This window comes from Nyctereutes procyonoides, unplaced genomic scaffold (genome assembly GCF_905146905.1).
Source record: "Nyctereutes procyonoides isolate TBG_1078 unplaced genomic scaffold, NYPRO_anot_genome, whole genome shotgun sequence".
NCBI lineage: Eukaryota > Metazoa > Chordata > Mammalia > Carnivora > Canidae > Nyctereutes > Nyctereutes procyonoides.
The window spans coordinates 32,515,917-32,543,300 of record NW_026575159.1 but is presented as its reverse complement, the minus strand read 5'-3'; the positions used below and the strand labels follow the sequence as shown (position 1 = coordinate 32,543,300).

General features: G+C 62.9%; 1 protein-coding gene across 1 annotated transcript in view; it reads left to right on the top strand.

The window, feature by feature from the left end:
- Positions 1-27,384, top strand: part of ZC3H3 (zinc finger CCCH-type containing 3) — an 85,182-nt gene that overhangs the window by 3,151 nt on the left and 54,647 nt on the right. Inside the window, 1 exon segment of the mRNA XM_055314216.1 lies at positions 900-1,096. Coding sequence (XP_055170191.1) covers positions 900-1,096 — 197 coding nt within the window.

Sequence of the window (27,384 nt, the reverse complement as noted above, 5' to 3'; positions counted from 1 at the left end):
TGGTGTGCAGAGCTGTGGGAGGGCCCACCTGCAGGAGTGGGGGAGGAGGGAAAGGAGCACCACCTGCTACTGGGCCAGCCTGGGTGTGTGTGGTGGCATTCACATACCCAGTGCGATGGAGGCTTGGTGTTCTCCCTTAGAGCTAAGTGACGGGGGCTCAGCCAGTGAGGATGGGGGCAGGGTGCCAACAAGCCCGCCCTCTCCTGCTGGTGACAGACCAGAGGCCGCCGGAGCAGCTTTGGTTCTGGGTGCGCAGGGTTTGTGGATGATTGCTTTATACCCAGGCCAGACACGGGGTGAGAGACCGGGGGGCACCGGGGGGAAGTCTGCCCTCTTGGCGGCCAAGTGACCAGGTAAGTCACTGTCTTGCTGAGTACCTGTCACCTCCCTGCGCCTCCACCGTCAAGGACTGTGAGGAGGCCGAAAAGTGGCATCGTGGCTCAGCGCTTGGTCTGGGGTCAGGGCCTTAGTCACGGCAGCCGTTAACACCGTGAGGTGTGTCTCCCGCCCAGGTCTTTCCCGCTGTCTGACTTTGGTCTTTGGCAGCTGCCTGGGGAGGCTGGGGGCTGCTTCTCCTCTGCTGTGGCTCCTCAGGGCCTCCCCCAGCCCCACGGGGGAGTTCATCTGCCTGGGGAGCCACAGGAGACCTGGTGCAGATGCCCCCTGAGGGTATCAAGGTTGGGGCTGCTCCCCCCGGCCCTCACTCCCGGCTCTGAAGGGGAGGAGGAGGGCGATAGTTGTCAGCCGCTGCCGGTTACGTGAGAAGGCTGGGATCGCTGGGGCTGGTTGCCTCCTGGGGTGGATCCCGTGCTGCTGGGGTCTGGGTGGGCAAGGGTGAGTGAGGACAGCTCCCACACTGGGGGAGCCCATTGGAAGCTGCCTACTTTTTGTCTCTGCAGCCTTCCTGGGGAGAAGAAGAGCAGCCCCCCACCTGCTGCCACTGCTAAGACCCAGTTCAGCCTGCGGCGGAGGCAGGTCCTCCGGGGAAAGAGCAGCCCCATTCTAAAGAAGACCCCCAGCAAGGGCCTGATGCAGGTCACCAGGCACCGGCTGTGCTGCCTGCCTCCAGGCCGGGCCCACCTCCCCACCAAAGAAGGTATGACCAGGCGTTGGGGTTCTGGAAAGCTTGCTCAGCCAGGTCTGTGAGCCCTGACCTCACCAGCTACCTTGCTCTGTCGGTGCCCCAGCCCAATCGCACTCAGCCTGCTGGGCAGTGGCTGGCTTGGGCTGGAGAGCAGGGCGAAGGCTGGACCGTTGTACCTTGCTCTGCTGTGGCCAGGTGTGTGGTGGCCTTTGTAGCGTGTCTCTCCTGTACACCTGGTCCTGTCCCTCTTGGTGGAAGGAGCCAGAAAGTGGACGAGAGGGTGGCAGCCATGCACCCTGTGGGGAGGGGAGCTGTGGTTTATACTGCCTGGGGCTCCTGTGCCCTAGGCCTCTGCCACCTGTCCTGGGCCAACAGGCTGGTGGGGCCTCTCCGTTGGTTGCTGCCTCTTCCTCAGGAACCCTGCGCTGGCCTGGGAGGGGTCAGCTTTGCCTGCTTCCTGAGTCACTGTGAGGGTGACTGGGATTTGGTGAAGGGTGCAGGGGAGGAAGAGCCTTGGGGTCATGGTTCCCTTAAGAAGGATGCCCCCCCGCTGTGAGCTGCTGGCCGCACACTGAGGAGCTGGCAGGTGCTGGCCATCTGGGTGGGGGTCTCTGGCCATGGGGAGTGGGGAAGGGCGAGGTGATCACCTGTGACGTGGTGTCCTGGCAAGCCTGGGGTTCCTCTGGGCAGTCCTGGTCCTGTGGCATCCCTGCGTGGCAGCGGCTCCCCAGGCTGATGCGTGTGGGGTCTGGAGGTGATGGGGTTCGGGCCCTGTGCCGTCGGACTTGGGACTTGTGCCCTGGTGGCTCTTTTGCAGCAGGCATTTGGGGGGTCCATAGAGGGGCCAGCAGGGCTTTGGACACGGCTGTGAGAGGAGGTGGTGCCTGGGCAGAGCCAAGCGCCTGCGTGAGAGCTGGCCATGGGAGAGTGGAGCTTAGGGGCTCAGGCACAGGGCCGACTGGTGCCATGAGAAGGGGTGGGGAAGCGGGGCTGGGGGTGCTGGCCACCCACCTGACCTTTGGCTGCCACGGGGAGTGTGGACCTCATCCCTGGTGGCTGCAGCGAGGGGGCCAGATTGAGGGTTGGGCTTTGGCTGTGGGTGGACCAATGGCCAGGCTGTGCCAGGCGTGACGCGAACGTCCCTCGCTTTGGGAGGCTGGCAGGGGGTGGCTGAGCCCCCGGGAGGTTGGGGCAGCCTGGAGACACGTCAGAAAGTAATGTCCAGGGGCATCCATCCGGGCCTTTGCAGGGATTCCTGACTCTGCCTCCGCTCCTCGGTCACAGTGTTGTCACAGCTGGCAGAGCGGTCCTGCTGAATGAGGGAGGTCTGTCCCCACAGATGAGCCGTCACACGGGGATGGCCGCTTGTGGGCATGATGGGGCTCAGGCCTGGCTGTGGCAGGTGCATGTGTCCCCAGGCCTCTCTGCATCCTGCTCCAGGTGCACATCAGGCAGGAGCCGGGAGTGTCCTTCTGCCCTCCTGTGCCCTAGCCCACGAGGCACTGGGACGCTTCTGTAGTGACTTGCCGCGGGGAGAGTGGATCGGGGCAAACGGAGTCGGGTGGCCAGGCCGGTGCCCCCGGATGGCAGTACTTCAGTAAGACTCGAAGCACAGGGACGTGGTGTGCGGATGGTGGCATGAGGTGGCTTGGGGAAGGGGTGTCCCAGTCAGAGGCAGCCTGTCCTGGCGCCAGGGCGCCCTGGAGGGCTGGATTCCTGGAGTGCCGGTGGGCATCTGCTGGGAGTCTGGCCTCCTCGCTGGGCCTGGAAGCAAGTGCTTGAGGAGCAAGTGCCGAGCTAGGTGTTGAGTGGGACAGGGTAAGAGCAGCCAGGGCCTGGGCCTCCTGTCACCCTCCGTGTCTGCCAGGGCTCCCCTGTCCTAATGCTGGGACGGGCACTGAGGGGCTTGTGGGGCACCCTGGTGGGCACGCTTTGACCTCTTCAGCCCATGCTCCTGGGGTACATTTGCCGCTCTCCCCAGAGTTGAGCAGAGCTGGCCTTGATGGGGGCCTGGCCAGGCCTGGGCTGTTTCTGCCGCCGAGGAACCTGGTTTGGAGGCAGACAGGCCTGAGCCAGACCATAGCCATCCCCTATAGCAGGCACCCCTGAGGAAGGAGCACCATTTGGTTGAAGAACACCTGTCTTGTGCGCTGAGGGCCTGCAGCTGAGGACCTCTCTCCAGATGGGGCAAAAGGGAGTCGACACCGGGGACCCTCCACACACACTGAGCTTTCCCTCCAGGCAGGTGGCCTGATGTGCTCTTACCAGCTCCCGGCAGGAGTGCCTGGTGTGCCTGGGGGCTGGGACGAGGGCTGGGATGAGGTCTGGGACGGGGGCTGGAACGGGGGCTGTCTGAGGCCGGGAACAGCCCAGCTGTGCACAGGCTTTTGACAGGAGCTGCTGGCTGAGTGCCACTGGGAGAGCAGGGCAACGGCCACAGGGGCAGCATCCTTGGGCATAGTGACACAGGCCAGGATGTTCTAGGATTCTCACTGCCTGCCAGGGGGACCATGGCCTGGAGGGTTAAGGAGAGGGGGATGCTGGGTCTGCAGGCTCAGGCTGTGCTTGCCGTATCCCATGCTTGTCGGCCCAGGACCACTGGTTTTCTTGTTGGGCCTAGAGCAGTCCCAGGTGCAGCCCAGTAGGGAGACTGCCTCCTGCCCGTAGGGTGGGTGTGGTGCTATTTCGAGAGGAGGAGAAAGCTTGGGGCCAGGCAAAATGGGGGTGGGGGTGGGGTGGGGGGCTGACAAGGTCCCTGCCTTCATACTTCTCTCCACTAGGAGGTGAACAGGTCAGGTCGCTGTTGTAGATGGATGTGCTGACCGTGGTGCAGAAGGCCCTGGGAGGGATGGGGAGGGATGGGGAGGGTCCTGCCAGGGGAAGAGCTTGGAGAAGGCTGCCACTCACTCATCCACCCACCCACCCACCCATCCACCATTCATTGTCTGTACGTCCACCTGTTTATCACTTACGCGTTCTCCCGTCTGTCCTCCCCTCATCTGTTCTGTCTTGCGTCTATCTTCCATTCATGCTCTGTCCATCTGTGCTCTCTACCATTCAGCCAGCCACCCCCCCGCCCCCCTTAGCCAACAAGCATGCAGTGAGTACATCTGGTGCGGGGAAGTGTGCTGGCTCCGGTGGGCACTGTGGGTGCTGCAGCTGTATTACAGCTGTGAGGACAAGCAGCTACCTGGGTCCTTGTAAATAACCTGGAAAGACACTCTGAGGTGGAGAAAGTGCGCAGAGGAGAAGGAAGTGGGGTAGTGTAGTGGAGAGCTGTGGAGAGGGTGGTCAGCCTGAGCCAGGCAGCTGGCGTCTCTGAGGAGGTGACCTGTACACCGAGTTCTGCATGAGGAGGAGAGAGGAGGGAAGTGCACCTCTGCAGGCGAAGGACGCAGGTGGGAATGAGCTCTGCCAGGGCGCAGGAGCAGAGAGGTCCTGTGTGGCAGGCATCTGGGAGGGCGGGACCAGGTGATGGGAGGGAGAGCCCAGTAGGGCCACAGGGAGGGGAAGGGGGTGGTTCTGGCTGCCTGAGAGGAGGGACCTCAGACCTGCATGAATGTGCTCAGGGATGGGGCCCCAGGGCTGTGTTGGGGGCCCCAACGGTGTCCAGCAGGCCTGTAGGGGGCAGTAAGCCAGGAGGAGCTCGCAGTAAGGTCTTGAATGTGGGGTTAAGGAGTGGGGTCCTCATTCTCAGAGGTGGGCAGGGAACTCCTGGAAGATGCTTGTGCACAGGGCTGAAACGCGGACGGGCAGGTCCAGACACCACCCTGAGAGCCTGAGCCTGGCAGAGGTGGTGGTGGTGGGGACAGGGGTGAGGACGAGCGTTTCCCAGGCTGAGGGCCACTAAGGAGTCAGTGGGAAGTACCCAGGCCCCTTTCTGCTTCCCTCTCCTGTCTCCCTCTTTCCCTGCTCCATCTTCCTGGCCCCAGGCCCTGGGCTAGGGGCTCCTGGGCAAGCCCCAGCCAACTACCGGCTGCGGGCCACGCAAGCTTTCTTGAGTGCTGTGCGCTTATGGGGTGCAGACCAGGGGCTGCGGGGCTCAGGGGCTCAGGCCGTGGGCAGTGCCCCCTGCGGCGGACAGGCGGCTTCCCCGCCCAGACCATTGGCCCAGGTGTGGGCTGGCCCTGAGCCTGTAGGGGAGGGAGCTGATGCGCGGTGGGCACTGGCCGGGGAGGAGGGGTGGGGGGACAATGACAGGGACCCCGACTGGCCCAGGCGGTCCCTTGTCACCCCGCCGGCCGCCGCTGGCCAGCAGAGGGCGCACTCGCCCCTCTTATCTCTCCGTCCACCTCTTTCTGGTAATTGATTGCCTAATTTCCTCTTTATGTGAAAGAAAGCAGATATCAAGTAATTTGCAGCAATAACCTGCTAATGCTAGGCCAGTATCGAAACTCCCCTGTTCATTTCAAGTGGCAGATAAAACACTAATACATAATTATCCTTGCAAATTGGATTGTTTTAAATAACCAAAAGGCTGTGGCCAGGAGAGAGCGATCCCATCTCCCTGGAGTTCCTGTTCCCGTGTAATTGCCGCGCTCAATCAATTTCCCTGGCATTAGAAATTCCATCACAATCAACATTAAGCTTTATTCATTGTGATGGCTAAGAGCCGGGCCATTTCTCCTCTTTTTCTTAACTGGCAAAATTAATCAGGGAAAAGATTTTAAACATTTACCCGCGCGAAAGAGGTCAGCTCTGCCACTATATTGCTCAGCAGATAAGGGGGCTAATAAAAAGAAAATTGAATTACTAATGATCACCAGGAACAGAGTATATAAAACCTGGCAATCGCCGGTTCAGGAAAAGGGAGAATCAATTTTCTTGGGACAAGGTGCGCTCATTTTTTATTTTGGCGCATATTATCAGCAATTTAATTTGAGAACGCATAAACAGGAGGAAACAGTTAGGGAATAATGAGCCCGGAGGTGTAAAGTGCCGCAGGATATATGCTGTACACAATTTATTTGGCACAACAGATAATCGCTTTAATTGAATTCAAAACTGCATTGTTCAGCAGCCGTGTGGCCGCTGGTGCCTTGCGCCTTGGGGACCGAGCATTATGAAGATCCAGCCTGACTCCTCCTCCTGCTTTCCCGCCTCTGCCTCCCCTCCCCAGCTCCCCTGCTCTCAGACCCTCCTGCCCAGCTCACCTACAGTCAGACTTTGGTTGGGGGGTGAGGCAGGTGGCCTCATCACTACCCCCCCTCCCCGCCTCTGCCTCTAGCCTGCCTTCCTTCGCTTTATCTCCTGGTGATGAGTCTGTTGGCAGCCGGGGGGATCGAGGGATGATACCCAAGAAAGGGCCCAGGGGAGCCTCATTTACTGAGGACTGTTGGGGGGGTCTATCACATTTTGGCTGCACGGCACAGAGACCCTGCTTGACCTGTTGCAGGATGGACAGACACTGCAGAAAGCAGAGAGAAGAAAACCATTTACAGACTTCAAGAATGGTTTCCGATTTCCCACCCATGTAATTGTGGCAATTAGCAATCCCAGCTTTGGTGTTTACAGCACACAGGGCTCATGTGGGCTCTTGCTCCACCGCGGGGCCAGCTCGGCTTGTCTCTGTCCACGCTGGGCCCAGTGCCATGACTCGGGCCACCCTGAGGCGGCAGGCTTGATGCGTGCCACCGAGTGTGGCTTCAGAGTGGGTACTTCCTGGCCCACATGCACCTGTACCCTAGGCCAGTATGCTCCAGAGTGGCCACAGGTCACGAGGTTCCCTCCAACCACTTGGCAATGTTGGCTTTTGTGTGCCACGGAGAAGCCATGGGTGGGCAGGTGTCACCTCCCAGAAGTCCCTTAGGTAGGAGGGTCCCTCTGGCTCACCTGCCCAGCACGGTGGGAGCCCTCCTTCCTCCCCTTGGGTCTGGGTCCTTGCACAGAAGAGCACCTAGTGTGGTGGGGGAGAGCGTGGGCCTGGGTGGTTGCTCAGGGCTGCAGGGGCAAGACCACAGGTGATGGGAAGAGCCCAGTTCTCACAGTGGCCTCGGGCACATCGAGGGTTACCGAGGCTTTCACAGGAGCCAGGCCTTGCACCGCCACTTTACGTTGGGTGAGAGCTTGCCACCCATCCCTCAGGCCCCCATCTTGGCCACGTGGTCTTGAGAAACTGCTGTCACCAATGTGCAGACCAGAAGTGGAGTGTCCACTCCCCAAAAAGGCAGCTGTGGTCTCGGACCCTTCTCTGGATCTTGCCAGGTCTTCACCATGCAGCCCCCAATGACAGTCCCCGTCCCCTGGTGGTGGCGTCCAGCGGGAAGCACCTCTGGCTGGGACGGCCCAGTGTTGGGCGGGCCACCTGCCACTCCAACCAGAAGTGGGACCCCTAAGGGGCACCTGGGTGGCTTGGTTAAACGTCCGACTCTTGATTTCGGCTCAGGTCATGATCTTGGGGTCATGGGATTGAGCCCCACATTGGGCCATGAACTTAGTACTATGTCTGCCTGGGATTCTCTCTCTCTCTGCTTCTCCCCCCAGTGCCTGTATGCACCGGCTCATTTTCTCTTCTTTGAAATAATTTTTTTTAAGGTTTTATTTGTTTGAGACAGAGCGCACAAGCAGGGGAAGGAGGCTGAGAGCGAGAGAGAAGCAGACTCCCTGCTGGCTCGGGGCTTGATCCCAGGACCCCAAGGTTGTGAACTGAGCTGCAGGCAGATGCTTCAACTGAGCCACCCAGGAGCCCCTAAATAAAATCTTTTTTAAAAAAGAAGTGGGACACACATTTCCTGTGTCCCAAGTTTGTACAAGGAAGTGCTCAGGGAGTTGTACCCGTGAGAGCTCCCAAGGGCCCTCCCGGCCCCTCCCCTAGCACTCGGGGCCCTCATGAAGCCCCTTGGGTGGCCCTTGTACCTTCCCCTTCACCGCAGAGGGGGGCCACAGGGCTTGCTCAGCGGTGGATCTCCCCATCTCCCCGGGTCCCCATGGGCTGTCTTGCTCCTTGCCCACCCCCTCCTGGCTCCTTGGGGGCTGAATGTCCCTGGCCCACTGTCCGGGGCTTGAAGGGCCTGCCTTGGGGCTGTGCCGTGCTTCTGGAGAGGTCAGCACAGGCCTTGTCAGACTCCTGGGCATCAGACATCCAGATGGGCTCACTTTGTGTGGGGCACTTGTGGGGTTCTTGCGGAGCAGGTGGCAGCTTGGAGGGCTCAGGCCACACCCACTGCTGCTTCTCTCCTCAAGCAGCTGCCAGGGGAGCCTTCCTCCTCTGAAGGCTCTGGTGCCTAGAAGGGTCCAGCTCTCCCCACCTGCTGGGCCCTGCCCCCTCCGGCCAGGGCGCCCAGTGACGGGGCAGGGGGTGAGCCAGGCAGCAGCATGGCAGCAGTACCCCTGCTTGGGCTGGGCTGTGTGGCCGCTGCTGGCCTCAAGGCTGCGGGCAGGCCGGGGGGCACGGGGAGCAGAGCCTCCTTACCCTGAGCCTCCACGGGAGGGAGGCATGTTCTCACCCCTGGTGCTCACGGGGTGTGTTGGGTGATTGGCAGCAGAGGGGTCCCCGGCTTAGGGTGGCTGCACCCCCACCCTGCAGTGCAGCCAGGAGATGGCTGGACCCTCTGAGCTGGTGAGCTTGCTGGGAGGCTGACCCTCGCGGAGTGCAGGCTGGCGGGTGGCACTCAGACTCGAGCACCCGGAGCAAAGAAGCCTGGGGGGGAGAAGACACTGTGTGTCTAGGGCCAGCCTCTGGGGCGTGACATGGTGCTGGCCTCTTGGACCTTCTGTGGTGCTGGCTAGCTCTCCTCTACGGAGTTAGCCCGAGGCCACCCGTTCTAGCCTCCTGGGACTGGCGGGGGGGAGGACCTGTTGACATCAGGGATGCCTCTCAGGCCCCATGTGACAGGTGGGGATGCTTGGCAGTTCTGGCCAAGCCCCAGGAGGGCCCTGACTCCTACCCCACCGCCGAGAGGAGGGTGCAGACAGGCTCCCTGTGTCATGGCGTGGGGCCGGGGGGCGGGGGGAGGCCAGGGAGGGCCGGGGCTGGGTGGCTTCTGTCCCACTGAGTGCTGGGAAGCCAGCGAGCGTGTTGGAATCTTGCTGAGGGGCCCAGGTGAGGAGCCTCGCTGGCTTCCCGTTTCCATATGTGTAGCGGGGCCGAGGGCCATTCAAGGGGCCACTGTGCTGGCCGCAGGAGCCGGGTGCTTAGGGCCTTGGGGCAGCCACGGAGGGACCCGCATGCGTGGGGTGGCTCGGTCTCACCGGGACAAATGCAAAGAGCAGTTAAATCCGCGGTCCATGGGGATCCCTGGGTGGCGCAGCGGTTTGGCGCCTGCCTTTGGCCCAGGGCGCGATCCTGGAGACCCGGGATCGAATCCCACGTCAGGCTCCCGGTGCATGGAGCCTGCTTCTCCCTCTGCCTGTGTCTCTGCCTCTCTCTCTCTCTGTGACTATCATAAAGAAATAAAAAAAATTAAAAAAAAAAGTATAAAAAAAATCCGCGGTCCTGCTTTCATAGGGGAAGAGAAAGTGCTGAACTAGGCGCCGCAGAGTGGGCCACAGCGATCCCCGAGCCTCGCGGGAATCAGCAGCCGCGTCTGAGGCCTGGACTGGGCTTATCGTGGCTGCGGGAATTCATTAGTCCCCGGGAGCCAGTGAGCGTGTGGCCTGCGCGGTGGGGCCCCCCAGGCAGTTTCGGAGCCTCTAGGGAGGTCGTGACCCCCCCAGAGCTGGGACTCCCCGGTGGGGCCATGGAGCTGAAGCCTGCCTGGCTGGGGAAGGGGTGTGTGTCCTCAGGACGGCTGGAGCTCGTGTCCCTGGGGAGCGGGAGCCCCTGCTGGTGGGCCTGGGTCTCCGGGTTGGGGCCAGCTAGGGCTGCTCCTGCTGTCTGATGACCAGGATGTGCTGAGGCTGGTCTGCCCCTAAGTCCCGGCCTTCTTGCCTGCTGAGCCCAGCCTGGTTTGAGAATCCCTCTCAGCCTGGGGGGGCACCCTGGGGCCTGCTTGTCAGCGGGCGCTGGGCTGCAGGACGGTGGCTCTGCCCTACTGTCCCGGGCCCCCAGCTGCCACCCCAAGGCTCAGCCCTTCCTCCCAGTCCCGGTGCTCTTCTTGCCGCCCTTCAGGTGGTCTGTCCTGCCAGCTTCCCTGGGTCTAACCCCTCCCACCTCTGGGGAAGGGAGCCAGCCTCAGAGCCATCCGGTGAGAGGGTGTGGGTTCACCTACCTCCTAGAGGTGGGGGTACGGCCTTTCAGGTCTCTGGAGGGTTGGCACCTTCTCTCCACAGTGGTCACAGTGGTGCTGGGTACCCTCTCCAGGCCCTGGGGTCCATTCCTCCTCCTGGGCCCCTACCTCCTCTGTCCCCCCTTGCCGGGGCACCTGCAGTGGCTCCGGGCCCTCCGTGTGCTCCGTGCTGGGGGATCCACGCAGGGCAGGGCCCCACGTGGATGTGTGTCCCCATCAGGGGGCCCCCATGTTTCCCACCTGACCTCAGGTTCCCAGCTTCCCGTGCTGGGCGTCTGCTGGCATGCTGGGGCGAGGCCCTAGCGGGAAGGAGGTGTTGGTTCCCTTCGGTGTCTCCTGCCGAGTGCTGGGCTGGCGGGGCAGGAGCAGGGGCGGGGCAGGGAAGGGAAGGCCTGTGGGAGGGCACACAGCTCAGCCAGTGCTTCCTGCCCCTGCCATGGGGCCCGTTGTCCTCCTGCTGCTTGTTCCTCTCTGTGCCATGTCTGCCCCGAGCAAGTGAATGTCCCTGTCACCGGGCCCTAAGCACTGCTAGGCACGTGGCCCGGTAAGGCCCCAGCAGCATGGGGGTAAAAAGGAGTGACGACAGCCCAGATGGGACTCTGGCAGAGAGAAGACGGAGGGACCGGCCAGCTGGTAGGGAGCCTGGGAGGGGGCGCCTGGCTGGGCAGGGCTTCCCGAGGGCCAGAGGTGAGAGGAGCCCGGGGCACGGGGGGCACTCTGTGCAGAGGGCATGGTGCGTGCCCAGGGCAGGGGGCAGAGCTGTCGCACGCTGCCGCCCCCCCCAGCCCCGGGAAGGCTGGCTTCAAGGCGTTAGTCCCTTGGGCTTCGTCAGCCCTGTTAGCGATTTTCTGCTCTGCCTCCGCCATCAGGCTGCCAGGTCCCTTTTACGTGGGTGGCTGTGCCCAGCACAGACCGGAGCTGTCCTGGGCACGGGGCTCACGGGGAGGCTGCCCAGGGAGGGGAAAAGAGCCGAGAGAAGTTTGCTGGGTGACTGCTGTCTACGGTGAGCCCCGGGTGACCCAACTCCCAGAGGCAGAAAGTGAGGCTGGGGAGACACTGGGCTCTCCTCTGCGGGCAGCGGTCTGCATCAGTCTGTGCCCCCCCTCTGTGGCCTGCAAGCCACACCCCCAGGATGGGCCAACCCTCTGGGCTCCATGCCAGCTGCGGAGAGAATGCCGGGCAGCCCCACCAAGGCAGGCTGGGCCGGAGGAGGCCAGCAGTCCCAGGTGGGGATGGAGGCCCAGGGCTGCTGCACCCAGCTGAGTCCAGCCAGGCGAGGAGGTGGGCTGGGAGACGGGGTGGGGGATGGCCCCCCAGCCCCGCTCTTGTCTGCTGGCCCCACCCTGGGTCCTTGGTAAGAATCTGGTGCAGGCAGATGGCCAGGTTGCCCACCGTGCCTGTGTCCCGAGTGCTGGAATCCCAGTGCAGTGTCCAGGACACAGCGGGCACGCTGCTTGTTGGTGCGGTCAGAGGCTCTCGGGCTGGGTGGCACCGGTGGGGCCTGGGCACCCCACAGTGCCTCCTTTGTCCTGTGCTCACAGGGGCCGATGGCAGACCCCTGGCTCTGGGACTGAGGTGCCAGAGGAGCACCGTCCCCTCGGGGCTGATGAGGTCCACAAGAGCTGCCTGGGATGGGGGGGCTCCTGAGACCTGAGCATTGGGGGTGGAATGCTTTCCTGCTGAAGACAGTTGGGTGAAGGAGGAGGACACATGGAGGGACACGCTGTCCCCAGGCGGGGCCCTTGGTCCAGGCCTCTGGAGAGGGACTAGAGCTGAGCGCGGTAGGGGACAGTGGCCCTGTGGTCTGTCCCCCTTCTGTGGGCTCTGCAGCCAGAGGGTTGTGTCTTTGGGGCCTGGCTCCATGGGAGAGGCAAGGTGAGGGGGTGGTTGCTTCCAGGGACCTGCTCGGACAGCCCTCTCCCCTGCACACCTCAGCTGGGCCCTGTGCACCCCTGGCAGCGAGCGACACGCTGGACTCTACCTGTGAGACTCTGAGAGCCAGTGGTGTGGCCCCGGGTCAGGCCCGAGGGCCCTCCGCGGTTCCTCTGCTTGGTGCGGGGCTCGGAGCGGCCAAGGTGGGCATCTGGCAAAGGAGGTCTGGAAACGTGTCTCTCCTTTGGAGTTCTCTGTTCCCGGCGGACTCTCCTTGGCCCTCGTGTTGTAGAGGGGAAGGTGCCACACGAGGCTGTCGTCGGGACCCGGCCGGGCTGTGTCCCCCATGCCTCTTGTCCCCTGGGCTGTGAAGGGCGGAGGGAGTGGGGCAGCAGGCGCAGAGCCCCCCCCCACCCCGCTGGCTGCCCTGGGCGCTGGGCCTGGCTGGCATGTATGCCCTCCCCCTGGCGCCCTGAGAGCGAGCCCCGAGGGCCAGCCGGTGGGGAGCAGAGGCTGGGGACGGGCGGGGACCAGGCGCCTGGATGAAGGCCCCAGGTTCCTTTGGGAAAGCAGGCTGTGCTAAGGCTCTGCGTTCTCCTAGGCATGGCTGTGTCCCGCCAGTTAATTATTCATGTTTTCCTCCACATTTTTTCCTCTGTTTTGACCCTGGGTTTTGTAGAAGGGCGTTTCGCTTCTGACCCATGAGGGCTTGGAAGTCCTTTGTAGTCGCTGCCGTCCAGCTTCACACCGCCCTGTGCCGTGTGTGGGATTTGGCGGTGCAGCTGCTGGTCGGGCCCCTGCTGCCCTGCCGGGCTCCCCAGGGCTCCCTGGAGCTCAGACCGGGCAGCAGGGGCCTTCCCGCCGCCACGGAGCTGGGGGAGCCCCGGGGAGCCGGGGAGCCGCGTGCACGCCTTCCTCCGCGCCAGCCCGCCGGGCCTCTAGCTGTCAATTCTGCGTTAAATATTTTGAGGCCACTTAACTGAGGGCAAACCAGTTCAGAACTGTGGTGTCTCCCCGGTGGATGGAATCTTTTAAGGTCATGAAATGTTCTTTTTTATGTCTGGTAATGCTTCTCGCCCTTAAAGGGCTATTTTCTCCGATGCAAGTCTAGCCACAGTGGCTTTGCTGGAGCCAGTGGTGTAAAACGTGTGCGAACACAGACGCGTGTGTGTGTGACACGCATGGTCCTGAGTGTTGTATGTGTGCAGTTGCGTGTTTATTTCAGCTTCTCTATTATGTTTAGGTGTTTTTTGTGTGCAGCAAATAGTTTTAATTGCAGTCTGAAATTGTTGTAAAGAAAGATTTAGTGCGCTCACGCTTGCCGTAATCACCCACTTTGGTTTAAACGTCCTGTCTTCCTATAGGCTTTTTCTTTGTTCCACTCTTGTGCTCTTTTCTCTATTTCTTCTTGTTCTTTTTTTTTTTTTAAGTTTTATTTATTTATTCATGAGAGACACAGAGAGAGAGAGAGACAGAGACACAGGCAGAGGGAGAAGCAGGCTTTATGCAGGGAGCCCAACGTGGGACTCGATCCTGGGACTCCAGGATCATGCCCTGGGCTGAAGGCACTTGCTCAACTGCTGAGCTACCCAGGGATCCCCTTGTTCTGTTTTTTTTTTTGTTTTTTTTTTTAAGCAGGCCCCACCGCCAGCGAGGGTGAGCCCACCTCACAGTGCAGAGATGGAGACCTGAGCTGAGATCAAGAGCTGCCCACTTAACGGACTGAGACACCCAGGAGCCCCTCTGTCGTTCTTCCTTTAGGTGCCTTTATTAAATTCCATTTTTTCCTCAGCTAGCTTACTATATATTCTTTTATTCTTTTCTCAGTGGTCTCCCCAGAGGTTATAATGTGCGTTTTGTACTTACTGTTCTTGATACGGAGAGAGTTACCCTGTGGTTGCTGCCCAGGTAGCATGAGCTGCTTGGAGCACTGAGCTCTGTCCCCCCTCCCGCGTTCTGTGCTGTACCTGTCGTGGTCCTAATTCTCCCTCTGCCACAGACTCCATGAGACAGTTTACACAGTCAGCATTTGCTCACATTTACCTGTGCATCTTTTCTGCCTTTTCTCTCTCTCTCTCTCTCTTTTTTTTTTTCTGATTAAAGAACACCTCTTGGGATCCCTGGGTGGCGCAGCGGTTTGGCGCCTGCCTTTGGCCCAGGGCGCGATCCTGGAGACCTGGGATCTAGTCCCACGTCGGGCTCCCGGAGCATGGAGCCTGCTTCTCCCTCTGCCTGTGTCTCTGCCTCTCTCTCCCTCTCTCTGTGTATCTCATGACTAAATAAAATATTTAAAAAAAAAAAAAAAAAGAACACCTCTTAACGTTTTCTTAAAAATTGCAGGTCTGCTGAGGACCTTTTCTCATCATAGGTGTTGGTCTAAACAGTCCTGGTTTTTGCCTTCATCTCCGAATGGTTTTCATGGTTGTAAAGCCTCGGGGCTGGCGGGGTTCCGCGGGCGAGGTGGGCTGGCCTCCCTTCGCCGGTGGTGCGGCGCTTCCCCTCTGGCTGTGCCGGCGCCTGCTGCGCGCGGCGTGCTCGGTGCTCTTGTTAGGGCCCCGCTTGGGCGTTGTGGTATTTCTTGAATCTGTGGCCTGATGCTTTTCATCAGTTTGGGAAAACTCAGCCATCATTCCTTCAGTATTGCTTTGACTCCATTCTTGCTTTCTGGGGCCTCAGCGACCATTCTGTTAAACCTCTTCACTGTGTTCTGTGTTTCCTACGTTCTTTTCTGTATCTGTCATCGTTTTTTTCTGTCCACACTTTAATCTCTATGGTTTCTTCTCACTCATTTTCTAGGTTGCTGGTTGTCCATTCAGCTTTGTGTCATCTGCTGTTAAATCCATCTGTTGAGGATTGTTTGGTTTCAGTTATTTGTAAATTCTAAAGTTTCCATTTGTTTTATTTATTTATCTCATTTAACTTAATTATTCTTTTTAAAGATTTTATTTATTTATTTGACACAGGGAGAGAGCACAAGCAGGGGAGAAGCAGGCTCCCCACTGAGCAGGGGGCCTGGTGCAGGGCTCCATCCCAGGACCCTGAGATCATGAAGGCAGACGCTTCACCGACGCTTCATCCAGGCACCCCTCCATTTGTCTTTTTTAAATTGTATCTAGGTCTCTGCCAAAATTTGCAATCTTGTTCTCAAGCCCTGGAACATATTAATCATATTTAAAGGCCATTTTTGTTTGTTTGTTTGTTCTTCTTTTAACTGAACACTACACCCAATGTGGGGCTCAAGCTCATGACCCCAAGATTAAGAGTCATGTGCTATGGGATCCCTGGGTGGCGCAGTGGTTTGGCACCTGCCCTTGGCCCAGGGCGCGATCCTGGAGACCCGGGATCGAATCCCACGTCGGGCTCCCGGTGCATGGAGCCTGCTTCTCCCTCTGCCTGTGTCTCTGCCTCTCTCTCTGTGTGTGACTATCATAAATAAAAAAAATTAAAAAAAAAAAAAAGAGTCATGTGCTCCACTGACAGCCTGCTGGGTGCCCCGGTCTGGTAATTTTATATTGAGTGGTAGGATTGTGTGTGGAGTTGTGAGATAATTCAAGGATGGATGATGTTATCTTTCCCCAGACAAGATGTGGGGCCCTGCAGGGTGGTAGACGTGCAGAGTTCTGGGTGGTGTGGGGAGTGCATGCCCAGGAGTGAGAACAGGCTGCCTGCCAGTGGGCTGTGTCCTGCCTGGGGAGGGGCTATGTGCTGGGCCTGGGGCAGGCGTGTGGGTCCCTCGGCGGGGGGCTGCTGGCCCCAGCTCCCTTTGGACAGCACTGCCTGGGCTGCTTACTCTGCCAGCGGCAGGAGGTGTGCAGGGGGGGCATTGGGAGCCCACTTTCCCAGCTGCAGGATGAGTGCACTGGACTGCCCTTCCCGTGGCCAGTGTGTGATTGGCTGGGGAGGAAGGATGACTGTCATCTTCCTGGTGACCTGCGTACTGGGGACCGCAGTGGTTCACTCACCTGTGGCCCCTGAGAAGTCTGGGGGTAGTGTGGACAGGGCAGCCTGTGGTCCTCCTGGATGGTGGCCTCCCTCCGGTAGGCTTCTCCTGGCCCCAGCTCCAATAGCCGTGCCCTGTGAGGATCGGAGCCTGTGTGGTGGAGGCGGGCATGCCTGGTATACAGCATGGGCCATGGGGGCCGGGTGAGGAGCCCAAGGGCACACGCTGCCCAGGGTGGGCACTGAGTGGCTGAGTGGGCGTGAGTGACAGCTGGGGGGGTGCTTGTGCCAGCAGGCCCTGGGAGACAGTCCAGGAGTGTCTTGGGGCTCTCAGAGCGGCACTGGGGCAGGGGGCCTCTGGCTCCCTCCCAGGACCTGACCTGAGCTGACTCCTCTTTGCCTGACCGAGCTGACTCCTCTTTGCCTGGGAGGGGTGCTCTGTGGGAACGGGAGGGCCGGGAGGGTGGAGGGCTTCTCCCTGTGGGGGTGGGGGGCTAGGGTGGGTCTCAGATTTTCTGAGCAGCTGGCCCTGCTCTCATAGCCCTCAGTGGCCAGAGCTGCTGGTGGCTGGGAGAGCGGGGGTCTGGGGACACTATACCTCTGCACCGGGGGCCCCACTTCTTGTGGGGAGCTCTGGGACACCAAGGCTGGAAAGGCACTTTGCCAGGGGCTGGTGGGTAGGTTGGCAGGTGCTGGTGCTCTCCTTGGAGACACCAGGGCGCTGTCCCTGCAGTCGGCCCCACTGCCCTTGTCCTCACAGGACTGTGTTGACACAGGTGGAGACCCTCATGATAGGCATGAGGCTAGGCCTCCCTTCCCCCGGGGCCTGAGCTGAGATCTCTTGTTTCTGTCCAGCTGGGTCCTGCAGGTGGCTATGCTGAGGGAGGGAGACCTGGGGTGTCAGGGCGAGGTCGTGTGTTCTCCTTCAGCTGTCAGAGCTTCTAGACAGATCTTGTGACCCTGGAAACAGTGCCTGTGTCCACGGGGCCCCCTTTCCTTGTGGCTTTCCTGCTTTCTCATCCCCATTCTTGGGTCCTTGGGAGGTGATAGTAGCTTCCCCCAAGACCCATTGACAGCGACCTGGTCACGGGTAGGGGCCGCTGCTCGCGGCTGCCGGCACCCCTGGGGGCGGTGGTGGGCAGGGTGTTTTCCAGGTGGAGCCCGGGCTGGAGGGGGTGGGCCGCGGGGGCCTCTCTGGAGCCGCTGGGGGTCACCCTTGTGGCCTGGGGCTCTCCGAGCTCACACAGGTAGCTTTTCAGTGACAAGCTTTGGTGTGACTGCACAGAATGGATGGAATTTGCAAAGGAAACGTCTAGCCGTGCTCGGCAACCGTAAATCCCGCGGCCTCTCATCGTTAAGTGCCCCGTTATTTGTTGGTCTGCCTAAGTGTCTCCCGGGCCTGGCAGGTAGGAGTCCTGGCCTCGGGTAAACCCCGGGCTCTGGGCCCTTCTGGGGTCCCTGGCACACTCGCCCCCTCCCAGCTCATCCAGGTTCTGGGGTGTGGAAGGGATGGAAGAGGGGTGCCGGCCCTTCTGCGTCCCCTGCCCGTCTGCGCACAGGGAGCCGGCCGAGCGCCCCGGGGCCGCCGTGGCCCTCCCCGCGCCCCAGCTCTCACGGGCTGTTTGTTGTCATTCTGCGGGGCTCTGCACTTTCTAAATTAATTCTGGAGCTGTTGTGCTTCCTTCTTGCTGCGTCTTCTGAGCCACGCGGATCCGTGATGGGCTCTGGCAGCTTCTCTCCTAATTGCCCTTTCCGCATCAGCGGCGGAGCGAGGCAGCGGGGAGCGCGTCTCAGTGGTGCGAGCTGTCCCAGGGCCACCACCCTGCGCCGGGCCTGGACGTGGTGGCCGTGCGACAGCAAAGGGCCTGCCTGGGCTGGGCAGGGCGGTGGCTCTCCCCACCCCGCCTCCGGGGCCCCGCGCGCCACGCCACGGGACGCAAACCACCATCCACGCAGGGCTTTGGGGCCCGCGGAGCCTTTTGGGCCAAGAACTCTGGGAGGGTGGAGGAGGCCGCTTTCAGGTGCCGCCACTGCTGCGCTGGCAAGCTGCCTGAGGGCTCCCGTGTGCCTGCCAGGCCCCGGACTGTCGTGGGCAGGGGCAGTGCGCAAGATGGGTCGCGGGGCTGGGCCCAGGCCACCAAGTCACCCTTGGGTTTGCCTGCCAGCACCGGGGCTGCTGAGTGGCCCGTGGGCAGCAGTGGGAAATGCCAGAGTGACCAGGTGACCCGATTTTGGTCCCCAGTCTCTTCTGCAGGGCCGTGCCCCCGCCTGGCTCCGGGGAGCAGAGGCCTGGTCCTAGGTCACCTCTGGCCAAGGCACAAGCCTGCTGCCAGGCCTGCCCCCCACAGTGTTTGGAATAGAAGGGACTACGGTTCCTGCCTTGGTGCCATCTGCCTGCACCGTGTGGCCGTTGTCCCTAGAGACTCAGGAGCAGTGGACAAGACGATGCTGGCCTGGGCTGGGCATTCGCTCAGTGACCAAAGGGCAGTAAGTTAGCAGTGAGCCAGAGGAGGTAGGACTTTAGTCAGAGAGAGGCTCCTGTGGGTGCCCGTGAGGTGCGGTGTGCTGAGTCTGTAAGGGGACGGGGCGCTGTGAGCCCTAGAGACTGCAGGGCTTTGGGCTCTGCTGAGACCGAGCTCATTAAGTTTTATTTCAGGTTTTATATGTCCCTCTGCCCTGCCCCGCCCCGGGAAGGCTGGCCGGGGAGCGGTGGGCAGGGGCACGTGGTTGCACCCCAGGGCAGGTTCTCTCCAGGCCGACCCTCTCCTCAGGTCCCTCGACCCGGGACCTGCGACTGCAGCTCAGAACTGCAGGGCAGTGGCTGCCACTGGTGAGTGTGGTGTGGCTGCGCACCTGCTGCCCTCCCCTCCTCCCAGGCCAGCTGTTTGCAGCTGAAGCTGAGAGCCTGCCCCTCCCTCGTGGGACTGTGGCTGGGGGTAGGGGCAGTGTGGTTGTAGGCCTGGTGGCTGGGCGGCCGCTTCCTCTCGGGTGGGGGGCATCCGGAGGAGATCGCAGGATAGGAGGATGGGACAGGGAGTGTGAGGCGATGGGGGAGCAGGCCCCGGGCTGCGCTGTGTGGACGGCTCCACCCAGGGATGCCCACCCGCACGAGGCAGCAGGCCCACCCGATCCAGCTGGGGCTCTGCACCTGCTGCCTCCCCTCCCCATCCCAGGGGGTGTGGTGCTGGCCAGCAGGGCCTGGGGTGTCTGGGGGATGGGGCTTACCTCACTGTGTGAGGAAACGTGGAAGGACAGGCTTGGGGGCATCGGAAAACCCCCATTCTCCAGACTGCGGAAGAGTGAGTGAGGGATGCTTGCTGTGTGTCTGTGCATCACGTGGGGGGCGGGGACAGGCCCTGGGCCCTTCCAGTGCCCCGTATGTCTGGGGCAGTTCAGAAGAGTGCTCATGTCCCGGCTGTCCCGTCACCACTCCGTGTGCGCCCTTGTGGGCGTCTGGAATGTTGGCAGGGGTGTGGGCCGGACCCCGGGGACCTGATCCACACCGGCGTATCCACACCGGCGTGCCAGTGCGGCACGGTGGGCTGCGGTGCCGGGACTGTCCTGCTGCCATCTCCCGGTTCTGGGGGCTGGCTGCTCCTGGCTGCCTGGTTCACAGCCTGGCCGCGGGTGTGTGCCCGCCTGTGTGCGAGTGCAGGAGGCCGTGGGGACCCTTAGAGGGCCTGTTTGGGGGGCAGTGTGTGGTGGGGCTTCCTGTGAGGTGGTCTGAGAGCAGCCCCTGAGGTCCGAAGGGCCTTGGCTGCTGCCTGCCCTGCCACCCACCCCGCCCTGGCGGGCCCTGCGCCCTCGGCCCCTCCTCCGCCCTCCCCTGTCCTTCCCTCTTCTGGCCCCCTTCCCCTTCCTGCTCCCCCCTCCTTCCCACCCACAGAGGGCTGAGGCCTGTGTCTTTAGGGGGAGCCTCCTCAAGCTGCCCCGGCCCTTACGTTGGCTCTTCACGGCCTCTGCTGGCCGTGTGCTCGGGGGCGTCACTGAGACAGGTGCTGCTCATGGCTCGGGGGCTTTCTGCCCTGTGCTGTGGCCTGAGGGTCCCCGGAGAGGGGGGCCACCTGCCAGGCTGGTAGCACCAGCGCCGGTCCCACTCAGACCAGCTGTGTCCTCAGCTCCACCCTTGTGGTCCCGTCCTGGCCAGGTCCCCGTCACCCACGCTGTCCCCACCCTGCTGGGCAGTTCCTCTGTGCACGTGGAAGCATGAGCCAGCTCGTACATGCCTCCCTGGAGCTGTGACGGAGCTAGAGCCCTGTGGGAGGTGTGTGTCCCACACTGCTGTCCCCGCTGCCTCGGCAGGCTGTCTCTGCCCTGTGGCAGCCACGACCGACTCCCAAGGAGCACGCAGCGTGAGGGAGGCTGGGGCCCACTCAGGGTCTGGACGCTCCTCCCCGTGGCCCACACGCTGCTCCTGCCATAGCCCAACCCTGTGGCCACCAGAAAGGCAGTGTCCCAGCGGGAAACCGGCGGTCGCCAGGAGAGAGTCCTGGGTTTTGTGAGGGGGACACATGGTTTTCTGTGACGACTGCTGCTATTTATAGAGGGGTTATTTCCAGGCTCCCTGGCAAGCATCCCTCTTCAGCCCTGACTCGGAGGAAGCAGTGGGCAGGGACCCAGGGAAGGCCTGGCTGTGGTGAGCGGGGCGCTGTGCCCCTGCAAGAGGCCGTGGGCTGCCTTGGGAGCTGGGACCACAGGCCACAGCAGCTGCCCAGCTCCCGGAGACTCTGGCCAGGCCTCGCCCAGGTGAAGGCAGGATGCGTGGTGGCCGTCACAAGCTGCAGGTCTCTGGGACAGCCAAAGCCAAGTGCCTGTCGTAACCCGTGGGGCCGTACTGCCCACCCGGGGGAGCTTCCCTTCTGTGTGCTCCCATCCCTTTGAGAACAGGGTGTCAGCAGGGAGGAGGCAGGGCTGTGTGAGCCCTCTATCCCGTGGGCAGTGTGGCTCCACTGCCTCGCTCTCGGCCTCACGGTCCGCTCCCACGGGGAGGACGGGGTGTGGTCCACACCCTGCCTGCCCCCTGAGCCAGCATCGGTGTCAAGCCTGCACCTGGGACAGGGAACTGGCCCGTTCCACATGTGTCATGGCTCAGACGGTGGGCTTGTCTGTTTGGGAGTGGTGGGCCCTTCGCTGATGTCCCCGGGCAGCAGCCACCAGGACAGGGTAGGTGGGCCGCCGTTTCGTGGGCCAGGCTCTGTCCCCTTGGCTGGTCCAGCCCAGCTCAAGTGCTGGCCCTGGTGCTCTTGGTGAGAGTCTCCCTGAGGGACTTGGGAGCCCCCAAGTGGCTCCCCAGAGCCTCAGGTCTCCTGGGGTCTCAGCCTGGCTGAGCCTTCCTGGCCCTGGGTGGCCAGGCCTGGAAATAGAAGGGGGTGCACAGATGACAGAGGACTGACATCCCTGGCAAGGGATGTGTGAGGGCAGAGAGCACACACTAGCAGGCCCAGCGTGGGGTTAGGTGTTGGCCAACACCTGGTCCCACCTTGGCAGGGCTGTGGCCTTGGGCCGCTGCACTGGGCACGTGGGCCCCAGCCACAGCATAGGCAGGAGGCCTGGGGGTGATACCTGGGCCTGCTCCAGGGCCTCTGCTGCTGGGCTGGCTTCGAGTCCTGTCCCTGGGCAGGTGTAGGGAACCAGGCTGAGTGAGGCCTGTGGAGAGCATGCCGGGGCCACCGCTGTGTTTACCTGCACAAGGATCCTGGCTGGCAACCCCCAGCTCTGTGATTGGTCCCACCTGGGTCACAGGGAGGACAGGCCACCAGCACTGGGCTGGCCAGGTGGGGAGACCTGCAGTGGGCTGGAGGGAGAACTCCAGCATCAAGCTGGCATCAGGCTGGGCTACAGGTACTGCCACTGCCCCTTCTGATGTGTGTCCTGGGGGCCCCTCCTGTCCTGGCCGCTTGATCCATGTGGCTAGTACACAGACCTCAGGCCGCAGAGGCAGGTGCTGTGCGGTGAGCTGGCCTGGCTCAGCATCTGGCTGTGGGTGACTGGTCCTGCATCTCCTGGGCTGAAGCGAATCCAGTGAGCGGGCCAGTGGCTCCGGGGGCTCCGTGGTGCTGGACCTGGAGGCTACACGCAGCCGGAGCAGTGGGCTGGCCTCAGGAGGGTTGAGGGGTCCCCAGGGCCACTGAGGTCAGGGCTGGGCTCTGAGCACGGGGGTGGGGGGAGGCCTGTCCTGGCCACGAGGGCCGAGGGGAGGAGGGGCACGGGGGGCCCTGGTCATGAACTCTGCCTTCGTGAGGCTGGAGCCGAGCCCCAGGACCCAGCATGCACCGTGGCGGGTTCTTGAGCTCCGATGGGCGCTGCTGCTCCCTGACGCGCGTATGCTTGCCGCCACGTGTGCAGCCCTGAGGTGCTTGTGTTGATGCATCTGCACACTCAGCACATGGGGGCCTGCCGAGCCCGAGAGGGGCCTGCCCTTGGTCCTATGCAGGAGGTGGATTCGAAGTGCTGGAGAGAGTGACGGTGGACAGGTGAAGGGATACCCAGTCCCAGGACGTCCTGTCCTTGCTGCTCTGGCCAAGGTCAGATGGGGCGCTGCAGGGACGGAGGAACGTGGCCCCGAGCTGCCTGGGTCCGTGCCAGGGCGGGTACCGCTCCCCAGCCATGCACCTCTGTGGAGGAGGACCCGAGCTGCCTGGGTCCGCTCCTAGGGCGGGTGAGCTGTCTCCGTGGCGCAGAGCTACTACCCTCACTTGGGGTGCCCCACCGATCCTCTCTCCTTACCTGGAGTCCCCGGGCTGCTGGCCACATTGCCACCTGGAGCTTCCCGGTGTGGGGGAGGGGCGCTTCCTGACCCCCCCCCCCGGGGTGTGGGGGCTTCTTGCACCCCATGCCGGTGGGCAGGCTGGGTGGTAAGAGGTGCCCACGTCCCCCTCCTCTTGGAGCACCGTGGTTAAAAGGGGAGGGACGACCCACCCCTATAATCTATAGCGACTGTCACGGAGCAAACTACTCCCATTTCGTACAGACGGGTCAGGTGTCGGCACGATCGATGGCTTGCACACAATAATTATAGGAACTAGCGGCTTGTGTTGCTTGAGTGAGTTTAAGAAGAGTAGGGTCTCAATCTTTCCTCTAATAGGGCCCTGACAGTCTGTGGCGGCGTTGGCGCCGCGTCTTGGGCTGACAGTGTCGTCATTAAACACCAGGTAGTGTGGGACAACAGTGAGCACGGCCCGCTGGGGGACAGGCGGCTGACAGCAATGGTTTGTCATCAGCGAGCTGTCCGGGCTCTCAGGCTGTGGTGCCGCCGGCTGCTCGGTGACGTACGGCCTGTCGGGCTGCCTCTGTGATTTGATAATCGGTAACTGTTTGTCAGCGGCCGGGCCTCGGCTCGGAGGCGACAGTGCTGCAGACGGCAGGTCAGGCCCCCGCAGGCTGCGGGGTACAGGTGGGACACCGCTGGGGCCGGGCCGCCTGCTGCCCATCAGAGCCCCTTCCTCAGGTTCCGACCCAGAGGTGTGCGTGCTGGGGTCCGCACGGCTCCTGACGCCACCCCGTGCTGCTCGGGCTGGGGCGCGCTGCCCGAGGGGTCCTGGCAGCACCTCTCTGTGGGCTGGCCTCTGAGCAGGGGGGAGGCGGAGCCTCCCCGAGGGCCTGCCAAGGAGCCCATGGGAGCCTGGGCCTCCCCTGGCCTCGGGGTGCAGAGCAGGGGCCATTCCACGTGCCTGGGAGGGTCTCCAGCTCCCCTGTCCCCTTGCCCGTGGCCGCCGCTGGGACAGGGCCCGGACCGTCCCCTTGCAGCCGGGCTTTTCCAGCATTCCAAGTGCTGGGAACCATCAAACACAGGAAAAGTGGAGTGATTTATTAGACTCATAAAAATTCATACTTGGGATTCCAGCCATCCCGCTACTGAAGCTTGTTAGAGCTCCGTGCCTGGCAGCTCCTGCCGGGAGAGCGCGGGGCGGGGCACCCACGGCCTCTGTGTGGTTGCTGTCACGCCTCATTTGGAGAAACGGACGGGCCCCCGCGAGCACATGAATAACTGTTGACAAGGCGGGGGCTTTGTTATGTTGTGGTGGTGTTCGCACGGGTGGTGGCCAGGCCCTGTCACCCGTGTGCTCCCTGCACCTGTGGGGCGGACTGGGGCCACCCAGGGCCAGGTGGACACCGGGCCCCGCCAGGCGAACGGCGCATGTGAGAGAGGGCAGGTGGAGGTCTTCGAAGGGTGGAGACGTGTGCCTGTCGGCAGCTGGTGCCTGGCTGGGGTCCGTAGGAGTCGGGCCCTGTTCTCTCCTTCCTGTGGGACCCTGGGCAAAGGCCCCGTGGCCTGGAGCCGCCCTGACCCAGCCCGCGCCGCTTCCTGCATCTGTGCCCGAGGGGCCAACGTGCCCCATCGCTCTGCCCTGCTGTGCTCTGGGCATCATGTGTTCCTGTGGCGGGGCAAGGGGACGGAGGCTCCCCCCTCTGACGAGGCTGTGCCACGGCCAACCCTGCCTGGGGAGCCCCTGCCAACAGCAGAGGGGCCTGGAGGGCGGGGCCTGAGCCTCTGTGGAAGGTACGTCCCCCTGCTTCCGCACAGGCCGCGATGGGGTCCCCGTCGCCTCCCGGCTGTGTGGCCACCTGCAGGCAGCTGGCTTCACGCTTGATGGGTGGGAAGTGGTGCTCATCAGCACTAATCTCCCGCATCCCCTCGCTGTGCCCTGCGGGCTGTGCAGTGCAGCGACCCTCGCTGACTGCGGTGAAGGCGGCAGGGAGGCAGCGCCAGCTCTGGGAGCAGCGTGCCGCGGGTGCTGGGCGGGCCTGGGGGCGCTCTCTGAGCTGCTGCTGTGGGGGGACGGGCAGAGGAGGTTCCCTGAGCACCCCCGAGTCCGGGCAAGAGGGGTGCGTTTGTGGGGTGCTGTGGCAGGCACCATGGCTGAGCCGGCTGCCCCTGGCCTGTCAGAGGGACGGGGATGATGGAAGAGGTCAGGGGTGCTGACCAGGACAGGTGGAGGAGCCTCCATGCTTCTTGCCCCATGACAGTAGCATGCACACGGGCCTGGGGGGCAGGAGGCCCAGGCACCACCCGGTAGGCCCCGGGCAGCACTGAGAGCACCGCGGATGGCTCTCGCAAGCTGTGCACGCAGGCGTCCTACTCCCTGCGCTCAGTGCCCTGAACTCCTGGCTCAGTCACAAGGCCGAGATCATCACTAGAGAGAACTAAACCCGACGTAGGCTGCTCTTGGACATTTGGCCCCGGCAAGGTGGGGGAGTGTACACTAACGGACCGTGTGTAGGCCGGGACCCTTGCGGGGACAGAGAAGGCCTTCAGCGTGCTCCCGGGTGGGTGCCGTCCCCGTGTCCCCCGTGCCCTGGGGGTGCTGGTGCACCTCACCTCTGGGGCAGAGAGACGTGTGCTGGGGCTGGCATGGGTGCTGCTGTCACCTGTCCACTGGCCTCCTGGGGACCCGGACAAGGCTTGGACCCTCAGGGCCGGACGCCTTCCCTGGCTGCTGCCCGCCCAGCTGAGTCCTCCGGGGAGCTTCCCTCGGGAGTTGCTCTGCGTGCTTGGCCTCCTTAGCACACGTCTTCCTCGGGAGCAGGCCGCACATCCGGGGCCGGGTGGGCCAGGCCAGGCCAGGCAGAGAGCCGTGTGTGGGCACGGGCTGTTTGTTCTGGAAGGTGGGCTGCGCAGCGGGCTGAAGAGGCAACAGGCCTGAGGGGCTGGGCCTCGGGTGTGACGCAGCGGAGCTCCTTCCTCTCCTCTGGCCGCCAGAGCCTGCCTGCCCTGTGGTATCCATGCCTGTGTGAACGGGACCCGGGCTGGGGTTGTGCGTGTGGCCTCGATGCCATCTGGGAGCAAGGGGAGCCCTGCAGGCGTCCTGGGGTGGAGTGGGCCCCCAGTTGCCCAGGGCCCTTTGCTGGATCTTTGCCCTGCGGTAGGGCCAGGGGCCAGGGAGGGAGGGGCGGTCCAGCCCAGTGGGGATGGATGGCCAGGGTGTCCCTCGGTGTCTGGTGGAAGCCTGTGGCTCGGCCCAAGCCGGGGGGCGGGTGGTGTAGCTGAGCCCTCGCCTCAGCAGCGGCAGTGGAAGCCGGGCTGTGGGCGTCCTCCCCAGGGCTCAGGGCCGGACCCCAATCTGGCTGCCCAGCTCCAGCAGTGCGCAGACAGGGCACGCTGGGAGCCCCAGCCCTCCACCGGACGCACCCCTCCTGGCTAAGCATGGAGCAGAAGGGCCGGGGACCGGGGTGTGAAAGCCCTGGCGGGTCTGCGGGGCACTGGGTGCCAGGCTGTGAGCGGGAAGCGCCGTCCAAGGTGCGGTCGTGGGCAACAGGGTGGGCTCCGTGGCGCAGCCGTGGTTGGGGAGCGGGGTGCAGCGTTGCTGGGGCAGCCTCCAGGCCAGCTGTCCCTTGGCAGCTCTGCCCGAGAGGAGCCGGCCTGAGCCTCGGGGAGCCGTGGAGTGGGAGGGTGCTGCTGGGAACCCCTCCCCGCCGCCTGAGGACCAGAGCCTGTCACCACAGGGCCTTTCTTCCGCCTCCTGCAAGTGGCACGCATCCATGGAGTCTTTCCTGGTGGCCTCTGGGGCCTGCCCGCCCCTCCGAGGACGCTCAGGCCGTTTCCACCCCCAGTGCAGCCCGGCTATCACCGTGTCCAGGACCATGAGGGTCACCAAGGGGACAGCTCAGATGAGGTTGATTTTCAGAAACCCCCTGGTGGAGGGGCCGTGTCTGGAGAGGGCGGGCGCACCTCACTGCTCTGAGATGGAGTAGGGTGTGGGGCCCGGTCCCAGCCCTCCCCCGGGCCAGGCCTCACCCGCTGTGGCTGCGCGGGCTGCCGTGCCTTCCAGGGGGTGCTCTGGGTCCTGGCCCTCGGCCGGGAGGTGCAGGCATCTGGGCTCCTGCTGGCAGCGCCTGCCCATCCCAGCAGAGAGAATGTCCTGCCGACGTGGGCTGTGGCCCTGGCAGTGGGCACGGGCGTCCCGCCAGGCTCAAGGCTCTGCGGACAGCTCAGATGCATGGCAGAGTTTCAGATGTGGGGATAGCACTACCTGTTGAAGGCTTTTCCAGAGTGTGTGCTTGTTCTTCTGCTTGGTGTCCGTGGCCGTGTCCCCAAGAGTGCAGGGGAGTGTTGTTGGGGAGAAACTGCTGGCACAGCCCCTCCCCCGGGAGCACGTGCTCTGGCACACGGCCTCATGTCCCTCGGGCCGCCTAGCTGCGGCCAGGGGGAGCGAGGGCCCAATGGCACCTCCTGCTGCACAGACTGGGGGGCTCTGGGCTGGCCTGTGCCTCCCTGGGTCTGCCTGCCCCTTGAGGGGTTGGCGGTCCTGTCAGGGTGGGAAGGTTAGGGCCTAGAGGGCCACGTGACTCATCTCGAGCCAGGTGCCAGCAGTCTGCCTGCGT